Source organism: Ascaphus truei, chromosome 5, assembly GCF_040206685.1.
Source record: "Ascaphus truei isolate aAscTru1 chromosome 5, aAscTru1.hap1, whole genome shotgun sequence".
Taxonomy (NCBI): Eukaryota; Metazoa; Chordata; class Amphibia; order Anura; family Ascaphidae; genus Ascaphus; species Ascaphus truei.
In genome coordinates, this window is record NC_134487.1 from 1,596,067 (window position 1) to 1,613,908 (window position 17,842).

The 17,842-nt window shown below is 51.1% G+C and overlaps 1 protein-coding gene across 1 annotated transcript in view; it reads right to left on the reverse strand.

Moving 5' to 3' along the window:
• CPT1B (carnitine palmitoyltransferase 1B) overlaps positions 1-17,842 on the reverse strand; it is a 203,219-nt gene that overhangs the window by 38,456 nt on the left and 146,921 nt on the right. The window contains exon 10 of the mRNA XM_075599234.1: positions 4,648-4,753. Coding sequence (XP_075455349.1) covers positions 4,648-4,753 — 106 coding nt within the window. The remainder of the gene's footprint in view (positions 1-4,647; positions 4,754-17,842) is intronic.

A 17,842-nucleotide genomic window follows, 5' to 3' on the forward strand; every position in this document is an offset into this window, starting at 1 on the left:
AAGGAGTTAGAGGGGGAAGGGACCCTGGTGGGAAGGTGATAGGGGAAGGGACCATGGTGGGAAGGAGTTAGAGGGGGAAGGTACCCTGGTGGGAAGGAGTTAGAGGGGGAAGGTATCCTGATGTAAAGTTGGCTCCTTGGGGTGGGGTCCAAGGTACCTCCAGTAGTCGTTTGGGGAACGCGGGTTTCTGTGTTTGTCTCATTGATAAAGGGTGTGGTTGTGGAAGGGGCGTGTTTCAGGGTGCATCCCCCCCCCCCAAGGGTCGAGGTATAGGTAATTCAAGTATATAGGCATGTGATTGTGTGGGGATGTTAGTGTGTATGAGTATGTGAATGGTTGTGTGTATGTGATTGTGTATGTGTCACCGGAGACCAGGCATTTACACCTTTTTATCAGAATCATACATTGAGCAAAACAGGTGAAGTGAAATAAATTGTAAATTTATTCGCAGGGAAAGGCAAACACACAATGTTACACACAATGTTACACACAATGATACACACAATGATACAGATGTAACCAGGTCCCCCGCGGTGGTGATGCCCCCCCCCCCTCGTGACACTCACCGAGGTAGCAGCCGCTTGTGGGGAGATGCGGGGGCATAGGCGCGGATAGCGCGACTCCTTGCAGGAACCGGTTGGCAAGGACGCGGTCGGACGCGTTGCTAGGGCTCTGTCGGGTCCCGGTGCAGGGCGACGCCATAGGCGATTGCGCACGCATGCGCAGAGGACATTCCGGAGGGTGGGGGCCGAGGAGGGAGCAGCGTTTCTTCTCCGCGAGCGGGCCGGTTGCCGGGGACGCGATCGGGCCGTCGCTAAGGCCGCGATCGCGTCTCTAAGGTCCCGGCGGCCGGCGAAGAGGGCGCCGCCATTACCCAGACAGCTCGCGCATGCGCAGTTAGAGCAGGTGCAGGAGAACGCCAGTCAGCTCGCGCATGCGCAGGGGTAAGCCCGCGAAGCCCTAGCCTACCAGGGAAGGTATTGGCCAGGGACTACAGCTCCCAAGAGCATTAGGGAACCCCATGTGACGCCAGGGAGCCAATAGGGCTGGAGGAGCTCCCTGCTTGCAGGGAATGGATACATTTCGCGGGGTTTTTGCATACAGCAGTTGGTGACTGGAGCAGCTAGGGGAAGGAGGTAGGGTGCAGGGGTCTGTGACTCTCTGCACTAGGCTAGCAATCCCCTAGGCCCCAGATAGCCCTGAGTCATCCTAGCTGAGTCTTGTAGGGACAGGCCCTAGGTTAGGGACCCTGCCCCATTATTTATTGGCTAGTAGTGTACCATGAACAATGAGCGGTTGCTGGGAAAGAGTTGGACTGTTTCCAGAAGGGGATCGCCCCTACAGTAGTGGATCCGGGTATCGTGCCAAAGATCGCCTGGATCCTTTGAGAAGTTGCGGCAGGTCCGAGCACTGGATTGCTCGGCAGGTAAACCACATCCCCACGTGCACCAACAAGGCCTATCACCAGACATAGTGGCTGTGCAGTCACACACACATATTGGTACATGACTTGGGTGTGCGAGACATTTGGGTTGGGTGTACTGGACCCGGGGTGGGATCACTCTGGGGAGGTGTTAGCGTCCGCCGTGACGCCTAAAGGTGGTAGCGTCCGCCGTGACGCCTACAGGTGGTAGCGTCCGCCGTGACGCCTAGAGGTGGTAGCGTCCGCCGTGACGCCTAGAGGTGGTAGCGTCCGCCGTGACGCATAAAGTGTAGGCACCCGCCGTGGTGCAGATAGCTTAAGCGCCCCGCGTGACGCAGTAAGTGTCTCCTCTAGAGAGGGACACAGGTTATGTAAGACAGTTGTTATATGTTGTGTTGCAGAAGAAGTAAATAGTATTAGTTATCTTACCCCACTGTGTATGTGATTATTGTGTTTGTCCTGCGAGGATCCACTCCCCCTCTGGTGGGAGCCATCGCAGGTGGAGGCGCTGCATCGTGTAGTGAATACCCATAGTGTTGTGTTATGTCCCAGGTTCCCCGTGGCGGAAGCTCAGCCCTCCTGCGAGCCAACAGGTAATGCACCACACCGATGGTAACATTGTATGTTCCCTTGTACCCCACACTCTATATGCGATTGGGGGGGGGAAAACCCGTTACACACACAATGATACAAACTACATAAGAAGAGACACACTTACTTGGGAATTGTGGTAAAAACTAGACTTTCTTAGCTAAATGGCACTTTGAACAAGAGTCTTTAGTTGACCGGGACTTAGCCCGAAACGTCCTGGAGCCCAAATCGGCTGCAATTCCAGACACCACCGCTCCCTTCTCTCTGGAGCAGTTGATTTTGCTTGACCGGGACTTCACTCCAAATGTCCTGGGACTAAAATCAGCTTGAAATCCCAGCCGCACCGCTACGTTCAGTTCTCGCATTTGGCCGCAAAAAGCAATATTCCGGGTTGGTTTTTCTGGAGCCGGTGGTTGGTTTTTCTGGAGCCGGTGGTTGGTTTTTCTGGAGCCGGTGGTTTTTCTGAAGCCGGTGGTTGGTTTTTCTGAAGCCGGTGGTTGGTTTTTCTGAAGCCGGTGGTTGGTTTTTCTGAAGCCGGTGGTTGGTTTTTCTGAAGCCGGTGGTTGGTTTTTCTGAAGCCGGTGGTTGGTTTTTCTGGAGCCGGTGGTTGGTTTTTCTGGAGCCGGTGGTTGGTTTTTCTGGAGCCGGTGGTTGGTTTTTCTGGAGCCGGTGGTTGGTTTTTCTGAAGCCGGTGGTTGGTTTTTCTGGAGCCGGTGGTTGGTTTTTCTGAAGCCGGTGGTTGGTTTTTCTGAAGCCGGTGGTTGGTTTTTCTGGAGCCGGTGGTTGGTTTTTCTGGAGCCGGTGGTTGGTTTTTCTGGAGCCGGTGGTTGGTTTTTCTGAAGCCGGTGGTTGGTTTTTCTGAAGCCGGTGGTTGGTTTTTCTGAAGCCGGTGGTTGGTTTTTCTGGAGCAGGTGGTTGGTTTTTCTGAAGCCGGTGGTTGGTTTTTCTGAAGCCGGTGGTTGGTTTTTCTGGAGCCGGTGGTTGGTTTTTCTGGAGCCGGTGGTTGGTTTTTCTGGAGCCGGTGGTTGGTTTTTCTGAAGCCGGTGGTTGGTTTTTCTGGAGCCGGTGGTTGGTTTTTCTGAAGCCGGTGGTTGGTTTTTCTGAAGCCGGTGGTTGGTTTTTCTGAAGCCGGTGGTTTTTCTGAAGCCGGTGGTTGGTTTTTCTGAAGCCGGTGGTTTTTCTGAAGCCGGTGGTTGGTGTTTCTGAAGCCGGTGGTTTTTCTGAAGCCGGTGGTTGGTTTTTCTGAAGCCGGTGGTTTTTCTGAAGCCGGTGCTCTTTATCCACTTCCAAAAACCTTGCTGCTGTTTTGGCACTTAAGATTCTCCCGGCTGATTGGCTGCAAGGTTTCTTACAGTATTTTGGAACTCGTTCACAAAATACTACAGCCAATCACCGCGTGGGAACTTTCTTACAAGCCAATCAGAGCGATGCCAGTCCTGTGAACCCGGGCAAGCGGGGCTTCTGAATCTGCCAAGGGACATGCGCAAGTTTGCCAACTCTGCCACTTGCTATTCAGATGCCACCTGCTGGGTTAGGCTTCTCCACGTCTGGTGGGGCAAATGGTAGTCCGGAGGACTTCCATTCATCCCAGGACGTGGGTACTTGAGCCCTTCCCTCCTACCCAAATGGTCTTCACAACTCAGGCATCCTCTGTGGCTTTCATGTCCGATGTCTGAGCAGACTTACTGGCACCAAGATGGTTGCCCAGTGGCCTGTCAGAACATTGGTCCTCAAAGTCCCAGCTCATAATACCGTGCACAACAGTACATTTTATACCAAACACAAATGCTAATAAAAATATACTTTTACATGTTCTAAGTCTCTGGGTATGGGGAATAGAATAAAAAGTTGCACTTTATTTTCTATTACCCTATATTCCCCACACACTATAAAATAGACTTGGACTGGACTTTAAAAATCTCCTCACAACCTTATCTATGGTTGGAGAACCCCTGAACCCCTATATAGGTTCTGTGTGACCTGGGCAGTAACTGGGTATCCACCTTAACCTAGGGACCCCTTATAGTTACAGGGACACTTTTCATCCCTTTGCACCATTTACCTTTCTGGGCTGTGCTGAAGCAGGGAACCCAAGCGGTGAGTCACGCAAGCATTTTCAAGGGGAGATATTGCGGGGACAATGTGCCAATATGTATATGGAATCAAGCATGATTCCCGGGTAAATTTTTTGGGTATCCAGCAATTCTGGACCCCGACTACGTACAGTAGACACATTCTGACAACACTTTCTCCGCAAAAAAAACCTTGAAACTCATCCCCCAGCAATCCCTGCTCGCTGGCACTCCCTGCTCGCTGGCACACCCTGCTCGCTGGCACACCCTGCTCGCTGGCACACCCTGCTCGCTGGCACTCCCTGCTCGCTGGCACTCCCTGCTCGCTGGCACTCCCTGCTCGCTGGCATCCGTGGAAAGGAAAAAAGATAAAAATGATTTATTGTCGCATAATTACATTTCATGCAGATACAAAGGTTAGGCTCAAGAGCTGACACTCTTGAACCCCAAAACATGGATCAGAGGTAACCAAACGGGCTTAACCTTTATTTGATAGCCTGGTTACCCCCTCACCGTCACAGTATGTGATTGTGTATGTGTATGTGTATGTGAAAGTGATACCTCCCAAAGATGTCCAATGATAGGCGCGTCTGCCCACGAGTGCTCAGCGTTCAGACCCAACTTCCCATTACTAAATACGACCAAGCTGAAGGATTTATCAAACCACCTGAGAGTGAGGGGGAGAGAGAGAGAGAGGGATAATAAACAGGGGGGAGAGAGGCGGAGAGAGAGGGGGAGAGAGAGAGAGAGGGATAATAAACAGGGGGGAGAGAGGAGGGAGAGAGAGTAAGATAATAAACGGAGGGGGAAGAGGAGAGAGAGAGAGAGAGGAGGAGAGTGGAGATAGCGAGAGAGGGAAGAGAAAGAGAGAGATAGAGGGGGAAGAGATAGTAGAAAGGTAAAGAGATAGAGGGGGAAGAGGAGAGAGAGAGAGAGAGAGAAGGAGGAGAGTGGAGATAGCGAGAGAGGGAAGAGAAAGAGAGAGATAGAGGGGGAAGAGATAGTAGAAAGGTAAAGAGATAGAGGGGGAAGAGATAGTAGAAAGGTAAAGAGATAGAGGGGGAAGAGATAGTAGAAAGGTAAAGAGATAGAGGGGGAAGAGATAGTAGAAAGGTAAAGAGATAGAGGGGGAAGAGATAGTAGAAAGGTAAAGAGATAGAGGGGGAAGAGATAGTGGAAAGGTAAAGAGATAGAGGGGGAAGAGATAGATACATGAAAGAAATAGAGAGACAGAGACAATGGGAGTAAATGATGTGACACCCATAATGCATACACCCGCAGATATAAAGCACCCACAGTGTACACACACACACAGTGTCACACACACACACACAAAAGCGCCACAGGAACCCTCCTTGCCGACCCCCAGCTGGGAAGGAGGAGTTACAGTGTCCGTCGGCAAGGAGGGTTCCTGTGGTGCTTTTGCGTGACGTCAGTGAAGTGCGCCGGAATTGGGACTGTGGGCAGTGAGAGCGCTCGTGGTACATGGCGGTACAAGGCGGTACACTCAGCACCCGATACACATGTTGCGGACGGCACTTTGAAATTGTTTTATTGTAGCCAAGTTCATGTAAGTGAGTTCTTGGCTTTGTGTCATTTTAAGTAAAACCTTTTATCAGTCTGCACTATCTCTTCCATTGTCATTCTCTCCCTGGGGACTCACGGGGGGACACGGAGCTTATACCGTGGGGAACCCATTGAAGAGGCTGACCAAGTGGCGACAACACGTGGGATTCGTGAGGTCGAGGAGAAGACGCAGGCAAAAGAACAGATCCTCTCGAATGAATCACGAAAGTTTCTTTTAAGTAGGCATTTGTTTCTGGTTCTTAGAACTGCAGCCCAGTGCTTGGTGCTGCCCAATGGGGAGTTCCCCCTGTGTACGTGATAATAGGAGGATCAGCCAGGTGCCAGCCAGGTGCCAGCCAGCTGTCATTTCCTTGTTTCTTTCCTGCATCAACCAACAAGAGGACTGTGGAGCCCTCTGGACAATTCTATGGGCGGGTAAAGTGCGCTTGTACCGCCGGTAACCCCACTATTTTGAATCTTTGTACTATTTGTGGGATAACTTGCTGGGAGGGAGCCCCACTATTTGTGGGATAACTTGCTGGGAGGGAGCCCCACTATTTGTGGGATAACTTGCTGGGAGGGAGCCCCACTATTTGTGGGATAACTTGCTGGGAGGGAGCCCCACTATTTGTGGGATAACTTGCTGGGAGGGAGCCCCACTATTTGTGGGATAACTTGCTGGGAGGGAGCCCCACTATTTGTGGGATAACTTGCTGAGAGGGAGCCCCACTATTTGTGGGATAACTTGCTGGGAGGGAGCCCCACTATTTGTGGGATAACTTGCTGGGAGGGAGCCCCACTATTTGTGGGATAACTTGCTGGGAGGGAGCCCCACTCTTTGTGGGATAACTTGCTGGGAGGGAGCCCCACTATTTGTGGGATAACTTGCTGGGAGGGAGCCCCACTATTTGTGGGATAACTTGCTGGGAGGGAGCCCCACTCTTTGTGGGATAACTTGCTGGGAGGGAGCCCCACTATTTGTGGGATAACTTGCTGAGAGGGAGCCCCACTATTTGTGGGATAACTTGCTGGGAGGGAGCCCCACTATTTGTGGGATAACTTGCTGGGAGGGAGCCCCACTATTTGTGGGATAACTTGCTGGGAGGGAGCCCCACTATTTGTGGGATAACTTGCTGGGAGGGAGCCCCACTATTTGTGGGATAACTTGCTGGGAGGGAGCCCCACTATTTGTGGGATAACTTGCTGGGAGGGAGCCCCACTATTTGTGGGATAACTTGCTGGGAGGGAGCCCCACTATTTGTGGGATAACTTGCTGGGAGGGAGCCCCACTATTTGTGGGATAACTTGCTGAGAGGGAGCCCCACTATTTGTGGGATAACTTGCTGGGAGGGAGGCCCACGGCAGCGCTGAGCTATAGGGTTTTCTTAGTTAGGTATTGTATATAGTGACCAGGGACAATATTTTGAAAGTCACCTCATTAATATGAGGTGTAACATGTATGTGAGAAGAGCACAATTAAGCATAACATGCATGCATGTACACAGGTATGGAGTACAGTTACATGTAACATACACAGGCATGGAGCACAGTAACACGTAACATACAAAGGTACAGAGCACCGTTACAAGTAACATACAAAGGCATGGAGCAGTAACATACAAAGGCACGGAGCACCGTTACACATAACATACAAAGGCACGGAGCACCGTTACACGTAACATACAAAGGCACAGAGCACCGTTACAAGTAACATACAAAGGCATGGAGCAGTAACATACAAAGGCACGGAGCACCGTTACACATAACATACAAAGGCACGGAGCACCGTTACACGTAACATACAAAGGCACAGAGCACCGTTACAAGTAACATACAAAGGCATGGAGCAGTAACATACAAAGGCACGGAGCACCGTTACACATAACATACAAAGGCACGGAGCACCGTTACACGTAACATACAAAGGCACGGAGCACCGTTACACGTAACATACAAAGGCACGGAGCAGTAACATACAAAGGCACGGAGCACCGTTACACATAACATACAAAGGCACGGAGCACCGTTATACGTAACATACAAAGGCACGGAGCACCGTTACACGTAACATACAAAGGCACGGAGCAGTAACATACAAAAGGCACGGAGCACCGTTACACGTAACATACAAAGGCATGGAGCACCGTTACACGTAACATACAAAAGGCACGGAGCACCGTTACACGTAACTGTGGCAGGACGGCCTGTAGCCGAGGTCAGGGAACAGTCCACACGTATAGTTTCAGGATAAATAAAAACGTTCAGTGGCTTTATTTCTCCACAGTAACATAACATGCGGGTACACTGTCCCTTTAACAAAATAAATCCTGCTCCACTTTGGGAGAAAAACTGACTAATAACACAGCAGACCTATCTAGCAGGCTGGCTGGCTAAACCAGAACCAAACCATAAGGGTACTTTGAGCAGTCAGTAAACAAATGAATAATCCTTACTTTAGTTGAAGTAGTCTTTGGTGAAATCCCTCTGGCTAAGGGCTCACGCAGCAGTGTGCTTCTCTCTCTCTCTCTCTGGCAGCTACTGCCAGTCACATGATCCTTTATCTACCTTGCTGGCTCTCAGGTGTCAGCTAAAGAGTTCTGATTTCCTAACTTCCACCTGAGTTAACCCTTATGAGTGCTGGATGAAGCACTCAGACATATGTCTCCCAGGCGTAACTGATAGGAGTTGACTTCACTCTGTCACATACCTCCCCTGTATATGTGTGGCTAGTGTCCCACACGGCTGAAGCCCGACCCTCCACTCCTTCCCTTGACAAAAAATCAGCATTTCCATGGTCCTTTCCAGGTCTATGCTGAATATCAAAAGAGAAGGGTTGGAGGGCAATATACCACCTGGTCAACCTTGGATTTGTGTCCTTCATGGTGTTTAACCACTTCAAGGGCGCATGGTCAGTGACCAGGGTGAAGTGTACTCCGGCGACATAATGTCTCAAGGCCTCAATTGCCCATTTTACAGTGAGGCACTCCTTCTCAATAACGGAATACCTCACTTCCCTTGGGAACAGCTTCCGGCTGATGAACAGTATGGGGTGTTCAACACCATCAAATTGCTGAGACAGCACTGCTCAAAGTCCTACCTCTGAGGCATCCGTCTGGATGATGAAGGGCTCTTTAAAATCTGGGCTCCGAAAAGCGGGGCCCTCTGACAGGCACTTTTTTAGCATGTCAAAGGCGTCTTGGCACTCCCAAGACCATTTAACTTGGGGCGGGCACTCTTTTTTGTCAGATCTGTTAGGGGTGCAGATATTTCTGAAAAATTGGGGATAAACCGCCGGTAATACCCTGCTAACCCCAAAAGGGAGTGGACCTGTGTCTTTGTCTGTGGGGTGGGGACTTCCTTTATGGAGGCCACCTTTCTAGCTAGTGGCCTTACTATCCCTCCCCCAATGGCATAGCCCAAGTACTTTGTAGTGGATTTACCCAGGGCACATTTTTTTGGATTTGCAGTGAGCCCTGCTTCTCTTAAAGACGTTAGGACTGCCCTTAACCTTTTTATATGAGACTGCCAGTGTCTGCTATAGATGACAATGTCATCCAAGTAGGCCGCGGCATATGCCCTATGGGGTCGTAGTACCTTGTCCATTAACCTTTGGAACGTGGCTGGAGCCCCATGTAACCCAAATGGCATAGTGATGAATTGGTATAAACCGAGAGGGGTGGCGAAGGCAGTTTTGCATTTGGATTCTTCCGCTAGAGGTATCTGCCAATATCCTTTCGTGAGATCTAGGGTGGAGATATACTCTGCTTTACCAAGCGAATCAAGCAATTCATCCACCCTAGGCATTGGATATGCATCAAATCTGGATACTGCATTTACCTTTCACAGATCCACGCAAAACCTCACCTTCCCATCTGGTTTAGGGACCAACACGATAGGGCTACACCATTCGCTGTGGGACTCCTCGATTACGCCCAATTCCAACATGTCTATTATCTCCCTCTCTACCAGGTCTTTTCGGCCCTCTGGCAATCTATAGGGACGGGACCGTACTTTTACGCCAGGTTCTGTCTCAATCCTATGGGACACTAAATCAGTCTGCCCTGGCAGCTCAGAAAAAACATCTGGGAACTGGTCACATACATCAAGTAGGTCTGACCTTTGTTCCGTTGTTAACTGCTCTCCCATGGGAACCTGATAGTCAGTGTACGTACTACCCTTTGGAAGCTTTGGACCCAAATCCGTCTCTCCTTCCCGAGGGTGAATGAACAGCGATCTCATCGTTTTCCAGGGTTTCAGGAGGTTCACGTGGTAGATTTGTTTACCCTTCCTGGACCCTGGTTGAGAGATCTCATAGTTCACCTCCCCGGTGCGGCAGAGAACTTGGAAAGGACCCTGCCACTTCGCAAGGAGTTTACTCTCTGATGTCGGTAGTAGTAGCATCACTTGGTCCCCAGGTTGGAAGACCCTCAAGCGAGCCTTTTGGTTGTACTGCCTCTCTTGACGTTCTTGAGCAGATTTGAGGTTTTCCTTCGCAAACCGACCTATCATGTCTAGGCGGTTTCTAAGGTCTATGACATACTGAAGGGTTTTCTTGGAGGGGGAAGGCTCCTCCTCCCAGGATTCCTTCAGTAGGTCGAGAATACCCCGAGGTTGGCGTCCATATAGGAGCTCAAACGGGGAGAAGCCTGTGGATGATTGGGGAACTTCTCGTACCGCAAACAACAGGAAAGGGAGAAGTTCATCCCAAGCTCGCTTTTCCGTGTCCACAAACTTCCTAAGCATAGTTTTTAAAGTACGGTTAAACCTCTCTACCAATCCATCAGTCTGAGGATGGTAGACCGAGGTCCGGACGGATTTTACCTCCAATAACTTCAGGACATCCTGCATTAACTTTGCCATGAAATTTGTTCCCTGGTCAGTTAACATTACTTGGGGAAGTCCTACCCTAGAGAACAGTCCTAACAGCCTGTGAGCAACCTGTTTAGCAGTGGCTGATCTCAGAGGGAAGGCCTCAGGATACCTGGTGGCATAATCAACAACAACGAGTATAAATTTATGTCCCTTCGCAGAGGGTTCTAAAGGTCCGACCAGATCTACCCAAATTCTCTCGAATGGGACGGCTACCAAGGGCAGAGGAACCAAAGGAGCCGGCTTCTGTCCTTTTTGGCTAGTTAACTGGCATTCAGGACATGTCTCACATAGTTTCATGATGTCACCATGTATGCCTGGCCAATAAAACCGGGACGAGATGCGGTCCGTGGTCTTATCTCTGCCCAAATGACCACCCCATGGGAGAGTATGGGCTAGGGTAAACACTGTTTTAATCAACCCTTTAGGGACTAGCATCTGTCGAATGACCTCCCCTGTTTGTGTAACCTTATTCACACGATATAGTATGTCAATCAACAGTTCAAAATGTGGAAACACTTTTACACCTTGTTCATCTATTATCTTGTTGTTGACCTGTACCACCTTCTCATATTGTCTAGCCAGAGCTGGGTCCTCCCTCTGCCTCTGACGGAAGTCAGGAAGATCCAGGTCTGGCAACACTCCCGTATCTATCTGTTCCCCACCCTGGTCATCCCCGGCCATGACCTGCAGTCCTTTGGGCTGACTAATGTTACAAAAAGTCCCAGCCTTTCTTAACCAGTCCTCTTTTTCCGCACGTCTCTGTTTACGTGTCTTTGGGACATGGTGTCTACGGGGGAAAATCTCTGGGGAAAAAGGGAACAAGTCTCCGGGCTTCTCCGGTACCAGAGAAGTAGGCTCCGTAGGAGTAGGGGCCAACAATGTTTCGAGGTAGGGCCAGCCTCGGCCAAGTAGAACAGGAGCAGGTAGCCAGGGAGCAACTCCCACTAGTAGGCTAGCCTCTTGATCCTGGATACGCAGTGTAACGTTCGCCGTCGGGTATCTCTTTGTATCCCCATGGATACTCTCGATATTCCAAGGAGAGTCATAAGATAGTCTATTTCTTGGAATTAGGCCCTCTAGGATCAGGGTTTTCCAGAGCCCGAGTCCAGCATGGCGTTTACTTTTGTCCCCTCCAGAGATGCTGGGACTAACCACGGATTGTGGTCCCCTCGGAGACAAGCTGTGGCAGTGGTTCTGCCATATGAACAGTCCATCTCCTCATCTCCTGAGTCCGCAAACTCAATCGTCCGCGGAAGCTCTCGACGGGGCTCGGTGTTTGGACCTCTCCGCTGTTGGATGGGGTCCTCCCTTCTGGTTGGTGGGGTTATCCTCTCCACCGGGTGGGTGACAGGAGTCCAGGTTCTCGGGGAATACTGTGGGTGGCGGCCTCCCTTGAGTGATCCAGTGGCCTCGGACCCAGGATGGGCGTCTCTGCGGGAGTTTGTACCAGGAACCCTCCGAGATGGGAAAGGGTCTTCCGATCGGGTTGACTGGATCTCCTAAGCATAGTTTTTAAAGTACGGTTAAACCTCTCTACCAATCCATCAGTCTGAGGATGGTAGACCGAGGTCCGGACGGATTTTACCTCCAATAACTTCAGGACATCCTGCATTAACTTTGCCATGAAATTTGTTCCCTGGTCAGTTAACATTACTTGGGGAAGTCCTACCCTAGAGAACAGTTCTAACAGCCTGTGAGCAACCTGTTTAGCAGTGGCTGATCTCAGAGGGAAGGCCTCAGGATACCTGGTGGCATAATTAACAACAACGAGTATAAATTTATGTCCCTTCGCAGAGGGTGGGGTTATCCTCTCCACCGGGTGGGTGACAGGAGTCCAGGTTCTCAGGGAATACTGTGGGTGGCGGCCTCCCTTGAGTGATCCAGTGGCCTTGGACCCAGGATGGGCGTCTCTGCGGGAGTTTGTACCAGGAACCCTCCGAGATGGGAAAGGGTCTTCCGATCGGGTTGACTGGATCTCTGTCACACTTACCTCTACTCCGCGCGGAGACCGACCCGGGGATGCACCACGGGGCAGAGTCATGCGCCCAAGCACTGCCAGGGCAGTGCAGGCACAGCAGCGTGATGTCGGCGCTCTGCGACGCGCATCGCGCACGCGCGCGGGTTGCTCGGCAACCGGGAGGCAGGAGAACTTGAAGGAGCTGCTGGAGCCTCCCACAGGCGGAGACTTGGAGAATAGGCCGCATGACGTCATCACGTCGCGGCGCGCATCGCGCACGCGCGCGGGTTGCTCGGCAACCAGACCTATCATTAAAAAAACCTGATTACAGGCTGTTTTGGATTAGTGTCTCACTGACACCATTGGTGGACCAGAGCACACCCCTGCAAGGTAATTGGACGCTTCCCACATATATACCTGCTTCTGTCTGTCTTTCATTGCTGAGCATAAACTCCTGTTTATGCATTGTGCTCACCGCTGCTGTCTAGTTTTGTCTTGAACTTTGTCTGTCCTGTTTGACCCTGCCTGTTCCTTGGATTTCTACACTCTCCAGCGCTTTGACCCCGGCTTCGTTCCTCGACTACTCTACCTTCTATTACCCTGGACCTTGGCTACGAAACTCTACCTACCCGGACTCTCCAACCCTGGAATACGGCAAGTACCCTGACCACCCTGACCTCTCCAACCCTACGACGCGGTACGACTTGGACTACGCATTCCGGACAGGACTGGGTGGTTGTGGGTCGGTGCCTATTCATCCCCACCTCAGCCCCGCGGTCTTCCGTCCTGTTTGTGGTGAGCGCAGCGTGACAATATGCTCAGCCCAACAAACATGGACGCCGCTGAGGTGGCCCGACGCCTAGACACCCATGAGGAATGCTTCCGGCAACTTACCGGATCATTTACACTGAAGGAACAACTAGTTTCCCAACTTAAACAAGACGTTGATACCCTGACTGAACAAGTTAGACGTTTAACAGTATCTACCACCAACACCGCCCCACTCGCAGCCACTCCTGCTCCCATCACACCTACCTCTGAGCCACGACTACCTGCGCCCAACCGATATGCAGGGGATCCCAACGGTTGTCGGGGGTTCCTGAACCAGTGCTTCATACAGTTTGAGCTACTGCCCTCTCACTTCCCGTTTTCACGAACAAAGGTCGCATACATAATCTCCTTGCTGACTGACGCCGCTCTAGCATGGGCATCTCCTATCTGGGAGCAACGCCCAGATTTGACCTCTGACCTCACTCTCTTCATCACCGAATTCAGAAGGGTGTTTGACACCCCAGGGCGTAAGGTTACGGCTGCATCTACTCTGCTTAATATTTCTCAGGGAGACCGTACTGTGGCTCGTTATGCCCTGGACTTCCGGACGGTGGCTTCCGAGACCGGCTGGAACGATGTGGCCCTATCTGCAGTCTTCTGGCAGGGTCTGTCCGAACGGTTGAAGGACGAACTAGCAGCTCTGGATCGTCCCGCTGGACTTGAGGACCTGATAAACCTGTGCATCCGGATGGATCAGCGCCTCCAAGAGAGAAGGATGGAGAAAAACAAACACCCCCGAGGTATACAATCGTCTTCCTTTTCCACCATAGGTCCTCTACTCTCCACAACTCCCGTCCTAGATGAACCCATGCAGCTGGGAGGGACTAGCCTTTCGCCTATCGAGAGGCAACGGAGAAGACGAGCAGGACTATGCCTCTACTGTGGCAATAACGGCCACCTGGTATTCAACTGTCCGCTGAAGCCGGGAAACGCCAAAGCCCAGTGAGTATAAGGAGGATCACGCTGGGCACTGCAACTTTTCCCCCTCGTCAACCCTCTACGAGGATTTATCTACCTATCTCCATATCCGGTGAGACCTTCACAGTACAGACACGGGCCTTTCTGGATTCGGGGTCAGGGGGAAACTTCGTGGACCAAGAGTTCGCTATCAAGAATAAAATACCGTTGGTACCCAAAGATCGCCCGGTAGGTCTTGAAGCCATTGACGGACGACCCTTGCAGCCCGCAATCATTTCCTTACAAACTACACCCTTTAAGATCTTGACTAGCGACTTCCACTCCGAGACCATAACATTGGATGTCATTCACACCCCCTCCTCGGACATCATTCTGGGACTTCCGTGGCTCCGGATCCACAATCCAGTCATTGACTGGACAGAGGCCACGCCACTTCGTTGGAGTTCTTTTTGCTTGGAGCATTGCATGTCTGCTCCAAAGGCAGTGGCAGGAATGGAGGTCACGGATCCTGACAGGGTACAGCTGCCGGGAATATACGAGGATTTTCGCGATGTCTTTGACAAACGTCAAGCAGAAGTACTTCCGCCACATCGGACGTACGACTGTCCTATCGATCTTCTACCCGGGGCCATTCCCCCCAGAGGAGGGTCATACCCACTATCGATTCCTGAGACCCAGGCCATGAGAACATATATTCAGGAGAATCTCCAGAGGGGGTTCATTCAAAAATCTTCATCACCTGCGGGGGCAGGATTTTTTTTCGTCAAAAAAAAGGACGGAACCCTCAGACCCTGCATTGACTATCGCGGTCTCAACAAACTCACCATAAAGAAACGCTACCCCCTTCCGTTGATAGCCGAATTATTCGACAAACTCCAAGGAGCCAGGATCTTCACCAAGCTGGACCTCAGAGGCGCCTATAATCTGGTTAGAATCAGACAAGGAGACGAATGGAAGACAGCATTCAATACTCGCGACGGGCATTACGAGTACCTGGTCATGCCATTTGGATTGTGTAATGCTCCTGCTGTCTTCCAAGACTTTGTCAACGACATTTTCAGAGACCTTCTGGACCATCATGTTATAGTATACCTGGACGATATACTAATATTTTCCAGATCCATGCCTGAACATACTATGCATGTCAAACAAGTCTTGCAGCGCTTAAGAGAGAACAACTTGTATGCTAAGCTCGAGAAATGCCATTTCCATCAAAGATCCACCTCCTTTCTCGGCAACATCATATCGGACACCGGCCTTGCTATGGACCCTACCAAAGTCAAGGCGGTACTCGAATGGCCCTGTCCCCTCTCCCTCAAGGCCATCCAAAGGTTCCTCAGCTTCGCCAACTATTACCGGAGGTTCATTCAAGGATTCTCATCGGTAGTAGCACCCATCACGGCACTCACGCAGAAGGGAGCTGATCCTACGAGGTGGACTGAGAAAGCTCTTCAGGCTTTCGAGAGGATAAAGACGGCATTCGCCTCAGCACCCATCTTAACTCATCCAGATCCTTCGTTACCTTTTTTTTGGAGGTCGACGCCTCCGATGTAGGAGCAGGTGCTATACTTTCCCAGAGAAAGAATCCTCTAGCTCCACTTCATCCTTGTGCGTATTTTTCTAAAACATTTTCCTCCGCCCAAAGGAATTACGATGTAGGTAACCGGGAGCTCCTCGCTATCAAACTGGCCTTAGAAGAGTGGAGGCACTTACTGGAAGGCACAGAGACGCCAGTCACGATACTTACTGACCATAAGAATCTACCATAAGAATCTACTGTACATTGAGGGAGCACGGCGACTAGGATCTCGCCAGGCAAGATGGTCCTTATTCTTTACTCGCTTTAACTTCCTCATTTCCTACATCCCTGGGTCTAAGAACCTTAAAGCCGACGCCTTGTCACGACAGTTCCTGGTAGAGGATAACAAGGTGGAACAACAGGAGACCATTCTCCCTTCCACTTGTATTTTGGCTGCAAATACTTTTAGTGCCTTAACGGACATTACCAAGGCTCAGAACAACATCCCGGCAGGACTCAACGTTCCGGAGGATCGGTTGTTCACTCCCCGTAAATTCCAGAGGAGAGTCATGGAGTGGGGACATTCATCCAAGACTGCAGGCCATCCTGGTACCAAAAGAACTACTGAGCTCATCGAACGCACATTCTGGTGGCCCTACATGCGGAGAGACATACAAGCTTTCGTAGCTACTTGCGCTACTTGTGCTCGAAGCAAGACGCCACACAACAGACCTGCGGGTCTCCTTCAACCACTACCCATCCCAGAACGTCCATGGACACATATATCGATGGACTTCATCGTTGAGTTGCCTAAATCTAGAGGCATGGACACCATACTTGTGGTGGTGGACAGATTTTCCAAACAGGCACACTTCATCCCTATGAAAGGTCTACCCACCGCACCGATGTCCGACATTTTCATCAGGGAGATCTTCAGGTTACATGGGACTCCCCTGGTCATAGTGTCCGACAGAGGATCCCAGTTCATCTCCCGGTTCTGGAGGGCGTTTTGTAAAAGTCTGGACGTCACACTACACTTTTCGTGAGGCTATCACCCCCAGACCAATGGACAGACGGAACGCACCAATCAGTCTCTGGAACAGTTTTTGAGGTGCTTTATTGCTGACACTCAGGACGACTGGGCGGAACTTCTCCCGTGGGCAGAATTCTCCCATAATAATCTTCGGAACGAATCATCCCAACAGTCACCATTTATGGTCAACTATGGCTTCCATCCGTCTGCACTTCCTTCCCTCATCTCCAAGTCTGGAGTCCCGGCCGCAGAGGACAGGATTCGCCACTTACAAGACCTATGGCAGAAGATCCATCGGAACCTACAGCACGCTGGTATATTACACAAGAGACAAGCGGATCGTCACCGAAGAGAGGTCCCAGGGTACTCTGTAGGACAAAGGGTTTGGTTATCTACCAAAAACATTCGGCTAAAGGTAGCCTCACCCAAACTGGCACCACGTTTTATCGGTCCTTTCCGCATCACCAAAAGGATCAACCCAGTAGCCTATCGGCTTGAACTGCCTAGGAATATGAGGATTCCTTCTGTATTTCACTCATCCCTTCTCAAACCTTGTCTACAAGACTCATCCTCCAAAGTACAATCTAAATCTCCGCAAACCATACTGGTAGATAGCCAACAAGAATACGAGGTTCAGACCATTCTCAACTCCAGAATATCCAGAGGAGGATTGCAATATCTTGTACACTGGAGAGGCTATGGCCCAGAGGAGAGAGAGTGGATCCCTCATCATCAGGTACATGCCAACCGCCTCATCTATGCCTTCCACCGTAGGCATCCTGAGAAACCATCTCTGGGTCGCCCGTAAGGTCTCCCCTCAAGGGGGGGATACTGTCACACTTACCTCTACTCCGCGCGGAGACCGACCCGGGGATGCACCACGGGGCAGAGTCATGCGCCCACGCACTGCCAGGGCAGTGCAGGCACAGCAGCGTGATGTCGGCGCTCCGCGACGCGCATCGCGCATGCGCGTGGGTTGCTCGGCAACCGGGAGGCAGGAGAACTTGAAGGAGCTGCTGGAGCCTCCCACAGGCGGAGACTTGGAGAATAGGCCGCATGA